This window comes from Dicentrarchus labrax, unplaced genomic scaffold (genome assembly GCF_905237075.1).
Source record: "Dicentrarchus labrax unplaced genomic scaffold, dlabrax2021, whole genome shotgun sequence".
Classification (NCBI taxonomy): Eukaryota; Metazoa; Chordata; class Actinopteri; family Moronidae; genus Dicentrarchus; species Dicentrarchus labrax.
The window spans coordinates 1,035,864-1,053,848 of NW_026136712.1; the positions used below are offsets into that span (position 1 = coordinate 1,035,864).

Genomic DNA, 17,985 nt, shown 5'->3' on the forward strand with positions numbered 1-17,985 from the left:
GTGGTGTCCAGCAAACGATGTGGGCTTCATTGATAACTGGAAGCCTTTTTGGGGAAAACCTGGTCTGATTAGGAGAGACGGCATCCATCCCACTTTGGATGGAGCGGCTCTCTTATCTAGAAATATGGCGAAGTTTATTTCTAAAACCTGACAGTCCAGAGTTGGGACCAGGAAGCAGAGCTGCTGTCTTACACACTTCTCTGCGCTTTCTTTAGAACAGTCACCCACCCAAAACCTCATAGAGACTGTGTCTGTCCCCCGACCACCTAAACTATTTAAAGAAATAAAAACAAGAGGAGTTCAACATAAAAATCTAATAAAAATTAAAACCAACTCCTCAGTAGCACAAAATAAGAGAATGAAATGTGGGCTGTTAAATATCAGGTCTCTGTCCTCTAAAGCTGTTTTAGTGAATGAATTAATATCAGATTATGATATTGATTTACTTTGTCTTACTGAGACCTGGTTGTCCCACGAGGAGTATGTTAGCCTAAATGAATCCACCCCCCAGTCATATTAATACTCACATTCCTCGAGGCACAGGCCGAGGAGGTGGAGTAGCAGCTATATATGATTCGAGCGTTTTAATGGACCCTAAACCTAAACTAAATTATAATTCATTTGAAAGCCTTGTTCTTAGTCTTTCTCACCCAAACTGGAAAACACTGCAGCCAGTTCTATTTGTTATAGTGTACCGCGCTCCTGGACCGTACTCTGATTTTATATCTGAATTCTCAGAGTTTCTATCAAGCTTAGTCCTTAAATCAGATAAAGTAATTATTGTAGGTGATTTTAATATTCATGTGGATGTTGACAATGACAGCCTTAGTAATGCATTTATATCATTAATAGACTCAATTGGCTTCTGTCAGAGTGTAAATAAACCAACTCATTGTTTTAATCACACTCTTGACCTTGTTTTATCCTATGGCATTGATATTGAACATTTAATAGTCTTCCCACATAATCCTTTCCTATCTGACCATTATTTAATAACTTTTGAATTCATACTATTAGATTATAAGCCATTAGGCAAAACTTCCTACAGCAGATGTCTATCTGACAGTGCTGTAGCTAAATTTAAGGAGGAGATTCCTTCAGTGTTTAATTCAATGCCATGTCTGAATTTAACAGAGTCCTATAACAACTTTAGTCCCTCTGAAATTGATAATCTTGTCGATAGTGCTACAGGCTCACTACGATCAACATTAGACTCTATCGCTCCTATAAAAAGGAAATTATTAAAACATAGGAGACTAGCACCTTGGTATAACCACCAAACCCCCAGTTAAAGCAAATAGCTAGGAAATCTGAAAGGAAATGGCGCTCTTCCAAATTATCAGAATATCGCTAAAATTGGCAAGATGATCTTAAGATTTATAGAAAGGCCCTCCGTAATGCCAGAGGAGCCTATTACTCAGCACTAATAGAAGAAAATAAGAACAACCCTAGGTTCCTCTTCAGCACTGTAGCCAGGCTGACAGAGAGTCACAGCTCTATCGAGCCACATATCCCCATAAACTTAAGTAGCAATGACTTCATGAGCTTCTTCTATAATAAAATTATTACTATTAGAGAAAAAATTAATCACCAACTGCCATCAACAGTTATCAGTGGCTCTCCAAGTTCAGGGACTTCTGTCAATGTAAACTTAGATGTATATTTAGACTGTTTTTCTGCTATCGATCTTCATCAGTTAACTTCAATCATTTCTTCATCGAAGCCATCAACCTGTCTGTTAGACCCGATCCCAACTAGGCTGCTTAAAGAAGTTGTTCCCTTAATTGGCACTTCTTTACTGGATATGATTAATCTTTCTTTATTATCAGGATATGTACCACAGTCCTTTAAAGTAACTGTAATTAAACCCCTTCTTAAAAAGCCCACTCTTGACCCAGGGGTTTTAGCCAACTATAGACCGATTTCTAACCTCCCGTTCCTCTCTAAGATTCTGGAGAAAGTAGTCGCCAAAGAGTTGTGTGACTTTCTACATAACAATAGTTTATTTGAGGATTTTCAGTCAGGATTTAGAGCTCATCATAGCACAGAGACAGCTCTGGTTAAAGTTAATAATGACCTTCTGACTGCTTCTGACAATGGACTTGTCTCTGTACTTGTATTATTAGATCTTAGTGCTGCATTTGACACCATTGACCATGATATTCTTTTACAGAGACTTGAGCATCAAATTGGCATTAAAGGAACTGCCCTAACCTGGTTTAAGTCATACTTATCAGATCGTTCTCAGTTTGTACATGTTAACGATGAATCCTCCATAAATACTAAAGTTAGTCATGGAGTTCCACAAGGTTCTGTACTTGGACCAATACTATTTACTTTATATATGCTCCCTTTAGGCAACATTATTAGGAATCACTCCATTAACTTTCACTGTTATGCAGATGATACGCAGTTATATCTATCAATCAAACCCAATGAAATTAATCAATTATCTAAATTACAAACATGTCTTAAGGACATAAAATCCTGGATGACCTGCAATTTTCTGATGTTAAACTCAGAAAAAAACGAAATTCTTGTTCTTGGCCCCAAAAACCTTAGAGACTCATTGTCTAAAGATATAGTCACTGTAGATGGCATTAACTTGGCCTCTAGCACCAGGAATCTTGGAGTTATCTTTGATCAGGATTTGTCATTTAACTCCCACATAAAGCAGACCTCTAGGACTGCCTTCTTTCATTTACGTAATATTAGAAAAATTAGACACATACTATCACAGACAGATGCAGAAAAACTAATCCATGCATTTGTTACTTCAAGGCTGGATTACTGCAACTCTTTATTATCAGGTTGCCCCAATAAGTCCATTAAAACGCTCCAATTAATTCAGAACGCTGCAGCATGAGTACTGACAGGAACTAGAAAAAGAGATCACATCTCTCCTGTACTAGCTACTCTGCATTGGCTCCCTATAAAATGTAGAATTGAATTTAAAATCCTCCTCCTCACCTATAAAGCTCTTCATGGTCAGGCCCCTTCACATCTTAAAGAGCTCATAGTACCCTATTACCCCACTAGAACACTACGTTCTCTGAATGCTGGGCTACTTGTGGTTCCTATAGTCTCTAAAAAGTAGAACAGGAGCCAGAGCCTTCAGTTACCAAGCTCCTCTCCTGTGGAACCAGCTTCCAGTTGTGGTTCGGGAGGCAGACACCCTCACCACATTCAAGAGTAGGCTTAAGACATTCCTCTTTGATAAAGCTTATAGTTAGGGCTGGATCAGGTGAGTCCTGAACCATCCCTTAGTTATGCTGCTATAGGCCTAGACTATCGGGGGATTTCCAATGGTGCACTGAGCTACTCTCTTCCTCTCTCTTTCTGCACTCATTCATGTCCCTTTAATGCATGTTACTAACTCCACTTCTTCCCCGGAGTTCTTGTGCTTTCTCGTCTCGCAGGTTCTCATGGATCCTGATGGAGCCTCCTGCCATGGTCCTGCTTGACTGCCATTGCCAATACTGTTGTTGCTGTGCACCTGTCTGTCTGTCTGTCGCTCTCTCTCTCTCTCTCTCTCTCTCTCACCCCAACTGGTCGAGACAGACGACCACCCACCTAGAGCCGGAGGATCTGTCCTAGGTTTCTGCCTTTTAACAGGCAGTTTTTCCTTGCCCTTGTCGCCAAGTGCTTGCTCATGGTGGTACTGTTGGGTCTCTGTAATTAATGTTAAAGAGTTCGGTCTAGACCTGCTCTATTTGAAAAGTGTCCTGAGATAACTTCTGTTATGAATTGGCGCTATACAAATAAAATTGAATTGAATTGAATTGAATTAGTCTTCCGACCACTCAAAGCGCTTTTACACTACGTGCCACATTCACCCTTTCACACACATTCACTCAGTGATGGCAAAGTCCATCAAACAGAAACTAACATTCATACACACTCACACACCGATTCACGGCATTGGGAGCAATTTGGGGTTCAGTATCTTGCACAAGGATACTTCGACATGTGGCACCAGGAGCCGGGGATCGAACCCACAACCTTCCGATTGAGGAACGACCTGCTCTGCCTCTGAACCACAGCCCCAATGCAAAGTCTAACTCAACGGAATGCATCCGTAGGATCACAAACTGATAACTAAAACAGTATCCTCCACCACCCTAAAATATCTGCTTTCCAGTAAGTTGATATAGCACCTGTTGCATTGCCAGACGCATCTTCTCTCATCATCAGTAACGTTATCTGACGTAACCGGTCAATGGAAGAAAACTAATTTTCAAAATGATTGTACAATCTGCTGAGAATTAAGACAAAATAATTGGAACTACAAAAATTTGCATATTTTGACATACAGTAGACAAAAACAAATTGTGTAAAACAAATACTGAACATGACATCACATGCAGCTGTGGCAGTGGCTTGCCATCCTGTGCGGTTGGCTTCTCAACAGCTGGATATATTCATTAATGCAGTTACCCCGACAGACTAGATGGATAATTTAATATTTATGATAGTAACTCTGAGCTAACCAAACACAACCGCAACAAACAACAGTTGTCACTCGTCAAATGTTCATTTATGTTTTCTAGCAAAGTACATCAAAATCTTTACAAACATACCTTTATAGAACAAAATACTTTTTGTGCTATTCTGAAAATTTGAATATAAATATATTTCCTCAACTAAAAATTAGAGCTTGACTGATTTATCGGCGGACCGATATTATCGGCCGATATTAGGCATTTTCCAAACTATCGGTATCGGCATTTAAAATGGCCGATAAATGAATATTTTAAAAAATTAAATAAAAACGGATGAAACACCCTTCAACCATGTTATGCGTGTTGGCGTTGCATAGTTTGTCCACCCGAGGGCACTCTACAACGTCTCTGTTGGCAACACTCGTGTAGCCACAAACCCTACAACCAGCTGATCCAGCCAGAGTCGGGCAGAGCGAACGAGTTACCGGTGAAGTGTGTTCATGGTAAGTTGGCAACTGTCACGAGACATACATTGCTTGAATAACAATTAAAAGAACATCCCCATCAGTTCTCTAAACTCAATAAGCATGACAAATTCATGACTACCATGTCCAGTTTTGCTGATGTTATGTGCAAGCCGAGAGTGAAATGGATTTAGCTAGTATTTTAGTTGTGACAGTAGTCATGGTTGATTGACGCCTGCGGGCCGGAAGAAGACGGAGTATTGAACATAGCACAATGCTTTATTAAACTTTATTCACCGACAACTGTAACTCACACTTAGGGATGCACCGATCCACATTTTTTCACTTCCGATCCGATCCCGATACCTGAATTTGGATATTGGCCGATACCGATACTATTCCAATACCAGAGCTCTGTTTGCTTTAATATTATTATTATCATTATTGTTGATTTTATATGAGATAATATGAATAAATTCCTCAACAGGCAAGTATGATATGTACGTATGTATGCATGTATGTCCCAAAAGGCAACTTGAGGTAAGTATAAGGTCAGAAAAGGAAGTCAGAAAAACAGGAAATCCTTTTAACAGGAAAAATCCCATTCTGAAAACAAATATGCAACTGTAAGGGTTTCAAATGTATTGTCATGTCAATATTTATTAAATTCCCCAAATGTCAAATATTTGAGTCTTGAAATATAATAAAAGTGCAATAAGTGTAAACATCTTACACACACACTATCAATAAAACAGTGTGCATCTGAACAGCACAAATCAAGTACACTGGCTCTTGTAGTATCAATAAATCAAGGTTTTAAAATGTCAATTATCTGAAATATAAGAAAAGTGCAATAACTGTAAACATCTAGCATGCGCGCACACACACACACACACACACACACACACACACACTCTAATCCCTTTAGCTTTCCCATTGTCTGCCTGGAGTTTAACTTGTTTTTGGAATGACTCCAGAAGAGATTCCTGACAGTTTCGTGTGGTGCTTTTTTTTTAAATGTTTGATTGCGTTCGTAGTGTTGTACGACGCGAGGGCGCTTCCGCGTCTCTGAATTACGGCTTTGCAAACATTGCATTTTGCTGTCTTGCTCTGCGGTGTTTCCAGTGTAAAGTATTTCCACACAGCGGACATGTTGGCTAGCCACAATGCTGCTCAATGCTATCCTGCTAGCTGGCTGCAAACTGCGGAATGGATTTCCTGAGCGGGGCGTGTCTCATAACTCTCTCTGTCTCATTGAGCCGCGCCTCCGTTCAGGAAATCCATTCCACAGTTTGCAGCCAGCTAGCAGACTGGCCGGCAGGAATCACCTGTGGAGTCATTTCAGCAGACAACGTTAACGCAGACATGGCTCATGGATATCGGAAATCTGCGCAGGTTGGATCGGGAAATTCCGATACGATCGGATCGGCCCCATCCCTACTCACACTGTACATTTACTGCTACTTACTTCTCTGCTCTGCTGCTGTTCACCACCACCTGCGCGCTTACGCTCTCTCTCTCGTTCTACCACACACACAATACGCTGCTTTATTCCTCTTATAACATTCATTAGTCCAAATGACTTTGTCAAAAAGGAGAATAAACTTACTAAACTAACAGTGATTAAACCTACTTCATGTAAAATGCTGCTTCAGACACTTTTGCTCTGTGAAAATGCATACTTACTGTGTCTAAGTATGCATTTTCACAGATGCACAGATGTGAAAATGTATGTAAATTTAAAATAATTTCTAGATCTTGACAAGTTGTTTTAATTATTATTAACTGTAAGAGAAAGTTACCCTGATATTATTGTTCAGTTCCAGGTACATACTTAATGTTCTGTGGCTTTGTAGATCTACATCCACTGATCTTTAAATTGTAATGCACATGTGTAAAAAGAACAATTTCCCCCTCGGGGATCAATAAAGTATTTCTTCTTCTTATCATTAATACAACTTAAATATATATCGGCCGATATATCGGAACATCGGATTTTTAAATCACCAAATATTTGTGACGGTATCGGCCTTAAAAATCCTTTAGCGGTCGGGCTCTACTAAAAATGCATATAAGTTTGGATTTAAAGGGCAACGTCTTCAACCAGTCTGCCCACGGTCAACTCCGCAATCTAATCATTCACTGTTTTATAAAGCCATATAGAACTTATTCGGCCAGTGTTTCACCCATTTATATTAATAAAATTATGAGAGCCACCCCAAAAATTCCAAAAGTATTCTACATGGAGCGGAGCAGAGCAGAGAGATACTTCTGTGACGCTTCAGAGACGCACTGCGAAAACAGAAAGTGGGGGAATTTGGGGGTCAATCGATTGTAGATGTAGATGTACTGTGAGTGAGAGAGGCTTTGCGGAGCAAAACACAATGTCAGAGAGAAGGTAAAAATATATGTTTTTTTAAATAGTTTAATATAACCATGGCAGAGGAAATTAGACTATAGCAGAAAACACTGCAACACTACCTCACGAAGCGGTGACTAACCTGGCAATCACACTGGTCAAGCTCCACAGTCAGCCTGAAATATCACTGAAGCAGGTGTTATCAGCCGGAGATCATGGGCCAAACTAGGGCTGGGCAATATGGCTAAAAAAAAAAAATCTCAGATTTTTCCACACCAAACCCGATTTACGATTTTAATCAATTTTTTTTTCCCTTCGTACAAACACACTACAAATGACAAAGAAATTATTCAAAACAAGTTTTGCTTTTATTTTGTTTTGATTTTCCCTTCTGGGATTTGAACAAAATTTCCCCTGAGGGCTAAAGTGCAACAAAACGCAAGTCTTGAAACAAGCTTGTAAACAAGATGGCAGGCCCTGCCATTGTAAACAACAGCAAAAATTTAACTTTTCAGCAAGCTTTCTACTGACTTCAAACAAGGTCCCCCCTTCCAGGGACCTAATCTCCCAGTTTTGAAAACATAACTAAGAAAATGTTCACTGATACAGTGCACCTTCAAACTAACGTAAAATAAAAAATAAAAGTGCTTCGTCTTGAAAAAAAAAAAAAAAAAGTCCCCTTCTTATAAAACACTTTTTGAAAACATTAACATTTAACATGTCAGATTGCATGCCATTCCAAAAATAGATCATTTTCCCCATTGGTATTTATATAGTGCAAACAAAACCTTCATTAAAGTTCACATGTTGTGCATATAAATAGAAAGTGCCTCTTGTATACGAAGATTGTTTTGTATCCCTAATTTGAATCCCTGAATATGTAAACAAAATCCTTCAAACATCTGCATGCATCGCATAGTCAACATCAAATCTTAGAAGATGTACAGGACCTGAGGTGCTTGCCATTCTGTCTTTAGTTTTTCTTTTACAAATTTTTGGCAAGGAATACAAGCTTGTCTACTACCTCTGGCTTGAGGCATGCCCTGTTGCATGTAACCCCCCACACTAAAAACCCTCTCTGACGGGGCACTTGTAGCATGGATAGAAAGGTATTTCTTGGCCAGATTACTGAGCCTTGGGAAGTTTGGTTCGTGGCACTTCCACCACTGAAGTGGATCAGTGTCTGGGTCTGCCGCAGGGGTCAGCAGGTAGGTTGCCAGCTCAGTCTCTATTTTCCCTGCCTCTGACTGGTGGGGAGATGGCACTGGCACATTCTTCTCAAAGAAGGAAGCTAAAGTCATTTTCTTATTGGGCTAGGCTTCTTGGCGCACCTGCACAGCTGGACCAGGCTGCTGTGGTGTACTTTCTTCAGCAGGCAGAGACAACAGCTCAGTGACAGCTCTTTTTTTTTTTACCACCTTTCCTGGGTCAATGTAGGTTGTTAGGAACCTGGGGTCCATCAGTGAGGACATGTCTAAGAGTTCATCCGTCACAGGGTTGCTGTATTTGTTCTCAAGGTAACGCAGAATGTTTTTTTTAAATAAGAGCTCGGTCTCTTCCTCCTCTGGCTGTAGGAGACTGGTTTTAAACAAATGGAGCAATTCAATTCAATTCAATTTAATTCATTTGTATAGCGCCAATTCATAACAGAAGTTATCTCAGGACACTTTTCAAATAGAGCAGGTCTAGACCGAACTAGCACCGGTTTAATGTAGGAAACGCTAACATAAGCCTCCCCGGACAGGGCGTCAGTAAAGTCTTGGAGTGGTTTGACAGCCCAGGACACGGGCTATGGCCTTCTCCTGTTCCAGAAATCTCTCTATCATTTTCTGTCGTGAACCCCATCTGGTAGGTGACTCCGTTATTAGCTGATGAGGGGGTAGACCAAGCTCAGCCTGTACTTCACCCATCTCTCTTCTTTTTTTCCAGCTATAGGAAAACGCAGCAGCCGCCTTTTTACAGACCCCAATTGCACGTTCGATTCGTGGGTCATTCACACCGAACTCTGTATAATAAATAAATAAAGAAAAAAACAAACAAGACAATTTTTACTGTGGCATGACCTACATTCACACACATATTGGTCAATGTGTCACAACAATGTGTCTTTTTACACATTTCAACATTTTACACACACACACACACACACACACACACACACACACACACACACACACACACACACACACAGGGAATGTGTACCATTATGATGAATCATGCATGTACATTTTGTGTAAATGTATTAAGTTGATTAAAATGCATTAATCACGCGTTATGCATGTGAACATCATGCATTAAGAGGGTTGTAGCACCCAATAATGTAACAATTTCCTGATAATGTAATAATTATTAATTTATTAAGAATTTAATATTTTTTAAATTTGATTGAAAATGTAATAAAACCCAATAACGTAATAACTTAACCAATAATGTAATATATGGTAAATGGTAAATGCAAAACATGTCCTGACTGATACTGTTATAACTTTTTTACTGATAATGTAATCACTCATTACGTCATTGGGAATTTATTATATTTTCGTGTCCACCATTTTTAACACATCACTTGAATGCATCATTGGCCATTAGACTCTTACCTATAGCGTTGTGCAGTCTATGTCCAAAGCATTGGAGGTTGTCTTTGAGAACTTTGATTATGTTGATGCCTCTGCTTGAGGTTCTGGAATAAATTGGTCGTACTGCTACCTTTGGTTGCTTTCAACAGCTTTCAAACAAACTTTGCAGTGGGTCGTGGTTTGTTCGCTGTCGGACGCCACAAAACCAAACCAGTTCCAAACAACCGACGACACTGTGCCTTTTTTGGGGACGAGCTCATCCTGGCTTGCTGCCATGTTGTGTTTATCTGTGGAGAGGCGGGGGGAGGGGTCAGCGCACTCTGACCTACGGGAGCCCAAAGGGAGCACCGGTGTTGTGGAAGTTCAAGAGAAAACCGATTTTAAATAAAAATAAATCGTGTTTAACTACAAATTCGAATTAATCGATAAAATCGATTTATCGCCCAGCCCTAGGCCAAACTATGGTACGCTCCCAGCTGCATTTATTTCCTTTACCCAGCTTCGACGTCTATGTCTGGCTGCAGTCTATGCTGCAAAATAGGGATACCAAGACACTTCCTTTGGTTTGTGTCTGGTTGTTTGAGAGAGAGAGGCACACAGACAGACAGCCGTGGTCAAGCTACAAAGACGGTGAATGACAGAGAAAGAGCACTGGTAGAGAGAAAAACAGTCAATTATTTTCTGGTTGTTTCACAGCAGATACATCCTGAAGTAAAAATAAAGACACCCACATTAATCTTGCACTCCTTAATTAGCTTCCAAACTAACAGTTGGAAAAAAACACAGAAGAGTAGCTCTTCTACCAAAGGCCAAGAAAAATACAGTGCTCACTAGATGCAGCCAGTCACTGAGCTTGAGCTTGAGAAAATGTTTGGAACTCTTTGCAGAAGTCACTGTTCACTTTTTTAATTGTTTACTTCTTTTCAATAAATTGTCATTTAGGTAATTTTCTGTGTTGTGGCATTTCATTTTTTTGTGAATGTCTACAGATAAATGTGTAAACCTGTAAACCTGTAAATAAAGTCAATTAAGACAGAAAACTACAAAAGCATATTGCATTCATTTGGAAATAAAAAACTGGGTTAGGGTTAGGCTCAAGGGGGCATGGAGAGTGTGCTGTGCAATTAGTTGACTAGTCAGTTAAACGTTAATCTTACTAACCGACACCAGAAATACTAGTTGGTTAAACTAATTATTACATTTCATTAATTTTGACCGTTTCCTGAGCTTTTTTTACTCTCTAAATTTAAATTTTACATTTCTTTTTAATCTGGAGCTGTGTATTGTTTTTTATATTATAATTTATTTATTTTTCAGGGCTTTTAATTTTTTTTCCCCTTCCCTACTGAATACATTCTGTTAATACATTTTTGTTAATTTGTTTTCCATGTTTGACATTGTCCAGTTTCCTTTTCTACTTTATGAATCCATATACCTGTAGAAGAGACTTCAGTGGCTGCAAAACTCACAATGTGGCCCAATCTAGATCCAGTGATTTGTTTGTCTGTTCTAGGCTATTGTAGTAAACATTATGGTTCAACAAGGCAGACTCAGTAGAACAAGTCCTTAGCAACATAAAACTGGAGTCAAGTTCCTTGTACGTGTACAATAAAACTGAATTGTGATTCTGAATACGAAGCATAACAAAAACAAACACCTCTAATAGGTACATTTAATATTCAGTTTCTAAATATCTATATCAGTCATACACTCAGTATTATAAAGTAAATTATATATATGCAGCAGAGTTTTCCATGAGCTATCATTGCAAACGTCAATATTGTAGACACTCATGTTTATTTAATTGTGGGAAGCCAAAATCGTGATTGCAATTAATATTTGATTAATTGTGCAGCCCTAATTTCTGCCAATAGATCCTTTTAAATGTAACACACTGGATTTCTACACCCCATTGTTCTGACAAACAAGACTCCCAGCCAACAAACCCTGCTCAATAGACTTTATCTCTATTGAACTACGTAGTGGCCAACAGTTGGAGACATTTTTGTTAAACAAATCAGGTGTTGTTTTATCTATGTCTATGTTATAAATGTCCATCCTTACTCTCACATAATTTGCAGGAGAGTTTGAAGTAATTTCAACTGCCAGAGGACAAGTGCAATGAAATATATCTGATACAAGAAATAACAATTAAATTTTTTGTTGCTATATGACAATCTATAATAATAAACTTTTCTATTCAATTTATATGGATATGGCAGAGAAAAGCCTTACAATGGAAAGCTGGCACTGGCTAATGTTTGGTGTTCTTGATAAATGACTGATGATTACCAGAGAGCTCAAGGAACTGAAGCTAAGAACTAGGCCCTAATGTACGGAATGGCACAGCACATGTAAAGTGGACACGTCCATGCGGCCCAGCAATCATCAGCCTCCATGCTGCCATATGAGGTTCCTCTTTCCTGTTATTAATAACTGAAAGCAGGTGGTTGCTGGAACAATTACGTCACGGTCTTCCTGCTTCCAGTTATGACAGGAAGCTAACTTTAGCCAGCCTGCAGTGGCCTCCAGGTTACAAATACTATGCTTTATCATTCTACCTTCCAATATGTTGAAAATGAAAGAATAAAGACCACCCTGTCATTTTCAGACTAAATCTGAATGTAGATTTTTGTGGTTCTCCGACTGCAACAACTAGTCAGGTTATAAAGTTAAAGGGTAAATGTATGAAACAAGTTTGTGTCATAAGATGTTATGTTATTAGAATTATGTCCACTAAAAGTTGTTGTTTTTGCACTGACAGGCTCAGATTGTTATTCTCAGTTTCTGACAACATTATGGAAAGGATCCCTACAGAGATAGATGAAACAGCCGTAATTTCGCTATCACTCTCCTCCAAACTCCATAGAAAAAAGCGGTTATTTTACCTCACATATCATCGTAACATCATAACTTCATTCAAAGTTGACAGAAACAAAATAAGGATATATAATATATATAGTATATAGCGGTGTAGTTGCACAATGAAACCCCCTCATTTCCCCCTCTGCTTCCAAGCACGACAGAGAAACTGCTGTGGCTGCAAAACCCACAAAAAACACCCCTATCTTGACACAAGGACAACATGCTATACACGTTTATAAACCAAGTCTTGTCTAAAAATAACCTAAGAAATAGGGGTGGGCGATATGGGCAAAAAATAACATCGTTATTTTTGGGGATTTTGGCGATAACGATAATCAGTCGATATCCTTTAAAATGTGATTGGAATCGTCTGAGTTAGGGCTTGTGTCCACGAAACGCGTTTTTAGTGCTGAGAGCGCTCAAAAACGAATTTTCCGTGTATTAAGTAGATGTGAGGAGTTTCCGTGTGCATTTCCATATTTTTGGCGAAGTCATTTAAATACTCGATAATGGAAATTTGGAATGGAAATCGTCAAAACAACAATGACGATATCATCGCAAACAATATATATTGCCCACCTCTACTAAGAAACTAATAGAATACATTAAGAATAGAGCAGAGCAGTGACAATCTCCAGTACTGAATGTTAGTTAAGTCAGCTGATTGACTATTGAATCTGCAGCGCTGTCAGCAGCCAATCAGGAGAGACTCTGTATGATAGGCTAGGGTTTTTACTGTACTATGACCACAACATGTACTTTTTATGTCTTTGACTGTGTGCTAAAATGTTAATATGATTACATCACATATGATGAACAAAGGCATTACAAGTCTTTACTTACTGAGACCTAATGATTCTATAACCTGAGGTATTTAAAAAAGCATTAAAGGCCAGATACCTCAAATACAGCCATAGTAAGTTGAGTATGCTTTATGATACAGGCCCCTGGTGTGTCAGAAACATTCACCAGGTTTATGATGGCACAGGCCTATAAAGTGGTGATTTGGAGCCCTAGATACATCAGGCAAAACTCTTTTATGACTTAGTCTTTTATGACTTCCTCTTTTCATCTAGCCATGTATTAGTCCACATTCGGAAGGAGATACGCAACTGTCAGGCTACTCTCACTGAGACTGCCCACACTATAGCTGCAATAAGCAAACCATCTGTATTGAGTAAAGAGGACATATTGAAACGCGGGCAGTAAAAAGTATGAAGACATCATATACCATCAGGAAACGTTGGTGGTAGGGAGGCCAGGTGGTTAACTGTAATGCAAATTACGTGTTAAGGCTCACTTACCTGCCAAGATAAGCAGCACATGTTTATGAACACACTGTCAATCTTAATGATTTCACCATTTAACTAGAAACTGCAATTTCCCCATACTCTCCTAAAAAACACACAATCTTGAGGGTTATTGAGTGAGGATAAACTTTATGAAACTCTGTCTATCATAAATTATTGTTTATTTGGGCCTTCTTGTAAATTCAGCAAATGTTATACATGAAGTTATTTTATTATTTATTATTTACATGCTCGGTGGTGCGCAGGACACACTTTCTCAGGAATTATTCATCATCTGTGATGTGAAAACATCACATTTACACACAGTCAGAGAAAGTAAAAGACAACGCAGGTAAAACTCTGTCTGAGTCAGTGTGCCGCTGAACTGAAAAACACAAACTTCTGAGTAGGGTACAGCCCTTTTGCGTTTATTTGCATATACAGCAAGGAAGTGAGATCTGTTTACAAGTGGTCACTGTGAAAACGCCTTCAAATGCCAGGTGTGAAGCGACGTATTTGAAGCTGTCCACTCGTGATCAGATGACCCAAAAAGCATGTTAATATCATGGGTTAACAGGCTCAGAATGTCTCCATTCCAGACTGTGGGTGTGAGTACCTGCCCTATTGCTACAGCATATAGAGCACATTATTTTACCATATAATAATAATGACCACATATGAAAGAGTCCACATCAGAAAAGAAAAGATCTGATTTCATGCGATTTGTGCTGTTCATGCAAAAAACAAAACCGAGTCCTGAATGAGCAAAAAAATCGGATTTTGGCCACTGCTGCCTGCTGTGAATGTGGCCCAACCTACACTGTCTAGGTAAGCTTTACAAAAGAATGACAGTGTTGATAACATCATAAAAGAATCACTGAATCTAAAACAAAGTGAGAAGTGACTAATGTTAGCTTTAGGGCATATATTTACTGGTTTCCCCAGGTATGCTGAAAGGCAACCACGGCCTGCAGGCATGTCTAATGAACAGGTGTGTGTGAGAGCATTCAGCTAACGTTAAGGCTCAAGTCAGTTACACATTAGCTTATACTGATGTCATTCATTGTGGCCTTGGAAGCTAGCTTGGTGGCTAACTACCGGACACAGTCAGTGTGCTACAGACAGTTAACTTGGGCAATTCAATATCCAATTTCACCACTATCGAGCTAATTGATAACCACATTAAAACACAAGAGGGCCAAGACGACGCATCAAACTATGGTATTATAACAGAATGTCAGCAACGCTAGCGTTCATTTTCACATTTCTGCTAGCCAAGATGTTTAGCACCGTTAGCTAACGACAGCGGCATAATGATAACAAGATGTGGAACCCACAGCCACACCCACAGATGATGTTTACATTTTGACAGGTCACCGTCCGTCCATCAACAACTTACACAGAACCCGGAACATCACACATAAAAGCAGGTTCACTATAGCTGTTAGCTGCATTCAGTTGGCTGGAATACTACTCAGTGTTGGCCTGTTAGCTATCAAGCCAGTTAGGCTCATGCTTCATTTCAACACCACATAGCTTGTTACCTTAATGTTAGTCTCCCGGTGGCTAGGATAGCTAAGTTAGCTCATGAACAAAAGGTCTGATAACGTAGGAGGTGTCAACACACAGCCGTTATGATTGGTAAAGGCTTTCTAAGAAGCCATATATTCTTACCGAAGAGTGGGGCCAACGCAGGCCGTGTCTGTACTCTCAATTTCCTGTAAAATCCGCTCGTGCTCCGTTATACACTCCAGGGTTTCATTCTCCGCCATGATTGTTGTGTGTATTATGGCTACCACTGCAGCTACAGGAGGAGCTCAGTATGGGCTCCGGCCTGTGGGGGGCGCACTGCACTGTAATCAACGTAATGGCAGCAGCGCAGTTTCTACACACACTGTACGTTACAGTGAAGTGGGTCACATCCCCAAACCTTCACCCAAAATTGCTGAATTGTAGAATTTACAAGCGACATATTATGATTAAATGATTATAATATATTGATTTCCATAATAAGAGAAGAATTAGAAAGGTTGTCTAAATTGCTTCATTGTGAATGCACTAACCCCACTTAAAATCACATCAGTTTACTGAACTTAATGAGAAAAGAGCACTGTGATAATGACACTAATGCTGCCTTATCTTTGACTGATGTTATGTTCTAGTCTTTTTAAGAGAATACTATTATAAATCTTTTTCATGGCAGCCATTTTGACATGAAATAGTAGCTAACACAAGTGTTACCAGTAGTACTAAATAAGGCCAAGTTCCATTTAGTGTAGCAGAGCCTTTCCAGTGAGCCAGCGTGCACAACAGCAGCAACCTGACTCTGTTTGACCTCAAGAGAATGGAACCTTAATTAGTATCACTGGTAACACCTGTGTTTATCCTACTATTTCATGTCAAAATGGCTGCTGTGACTTAAAATTAAAATATAGATTTAAAGACTAATTTCACTAAAAGACATGCAGAGGAGGTAGTGGTATTTTTTCCAGTGTGTCTGCAGAGTTTTTAAAAGTTATTGTTTCTTGTATGAGGTTGCATTTTTCAGTCTCTCTTTTAAATGTTTTTTGGGGAAAAAATTGTATTGATCATGACATAACAACTACAAAATGAAACCAATATGGAACCAATACAGATTTTCCTTTGTATCCTTTGCACTATTTTTGCCAGTATGACTGGAAAATAGGTCTTAAATTGCATCCATTTTCTTAAAAAGTCTTAAATTTCTCTTGCTGAAACCTGCAGAAATCCTGTGTTCACATCAGGCTGCCCATGGTCACAGCAATCTCAACCGGTCAGATGATTGAAGCCTGACAAGCAAAACCTGGGGCAAAGCAAGTACTCAAGCAATGACTGTTGCTGATTAAGTTAATTTCTGCCCTAAAAGTGCAATTACATCTTCAGCATTCAAAGCAAATATAAAATGTGTGTATGTTTTCTTGGTTGTATCTTTCAATGTGCATATTAAGTTATTATTATTCACTTTGTTGGACAGGTAAATGAGTCCACCATCAATTGTGGTGCAATTTAAAAAATGGTGTCCTGAATGTTGCATGAGTTTACCTTAAGGTGGTTCCCAAAGGCAGGTCCACAGATTCTAACTCTGCAAAAATATTCCCAAAAGCCTTCTCTTCTTTGTTCTCCTCTTCATTTTGACTGGGAGGCTCAGGTACAGCAACATGGACCCTGTCACTGGCCATTTCTCTTTTCAGACTCTAAGGACAAGGACTAAATCTCTGCATATGTGAAAGAGAAGGAAACCAAGAACTATCTCTCTCTGTGTGTGTGTGTGTGTGTGTGTGTGTGTGTGTGTGTGTGTGTGTGTGTGTGTGTGTGTGTGTGTGTGTGTGTGTGGTGAATTCCAGGGCACCTGCTATGGTCAGCAGAAAAAGAGTGAGCAACAAGAAAATGAGACCTTGTGATTCACTGGACTTTGAAGCCAACAAAACTAACTTTAGCTGTTCCCTGTGTGTGTGCATTTATCTCATCAACTGTAAAGAAAAGAAACCACAAAGAGCACTGTTGACACTTTACTCACAGCTGCAGATTCGAAACAGTCAAACTATATATTAGATGATTTTTGATTCAAGACTGAATGAATGAATTAAAAAGATGTAGTTTAGACTTAACCAATTAGCAAAGGTCAGATCATACCTGCCTTATGCTTTGGTTTTCTATTGTCTTGAATTTAAACTGGGGGACCCAAGACATCTGAAGATAGACTGCAGCTACAACTAGATGCAGATGCCAGAGTTTCAGCTAAAACACATACATATCAGAATACTTTATTGATCCCTAGGGGAAATGTGTTCATGAGTTAATCAAGGTGCTCACAAGACATTAAATAAACAGAAATAATAATTATGCGAATGTTAAATAGGTATTCTATTAGAATATCTAACAACAATATATGTAGGCAATAAAAAAAAAAGATAAATAAAAACTAAACATATATAATAGGACTATGTACATTATAATACAATATTTACA

At 39.0% G+C, this 17,985-nt stretch overlaps 1 protein-coding gene across 6 annotated transcripts in view; it reads right to left on the bottom strand.

Moving 5' to 3' along the window:
* Positions 1–17,210, bottom strand: part of exoc6 (exocyst complex component 6) — a 69,949-nt gene extending 52,739 nt beyond the window's left edge. For 3 of the 6 annotated variants that reach the window (XM_051417140.1, XM_051417139.1, XM_051417138.1), the window contains exon 1: positions 17,059–17,210. In XM_051417140.1, the coding sequence (XP_051273100.1) occupies positions 17,059–17,195 (137 nt within the window). In that variant the 5' untranslated portion in view covers positions 17,196–17,210. Of the gene's footprint in view, positions 1–15,669; positions 15,794–17,058 lie in introns of those variants that run through there. The other 3 variants (XM_051417142.1, XM_051417143.1, XM_051417141.1) reach the window with 1 other exon arrangement.
* Between the last annotated feature and the right edge of the window lie 775 nt (positions 17,211–17,985).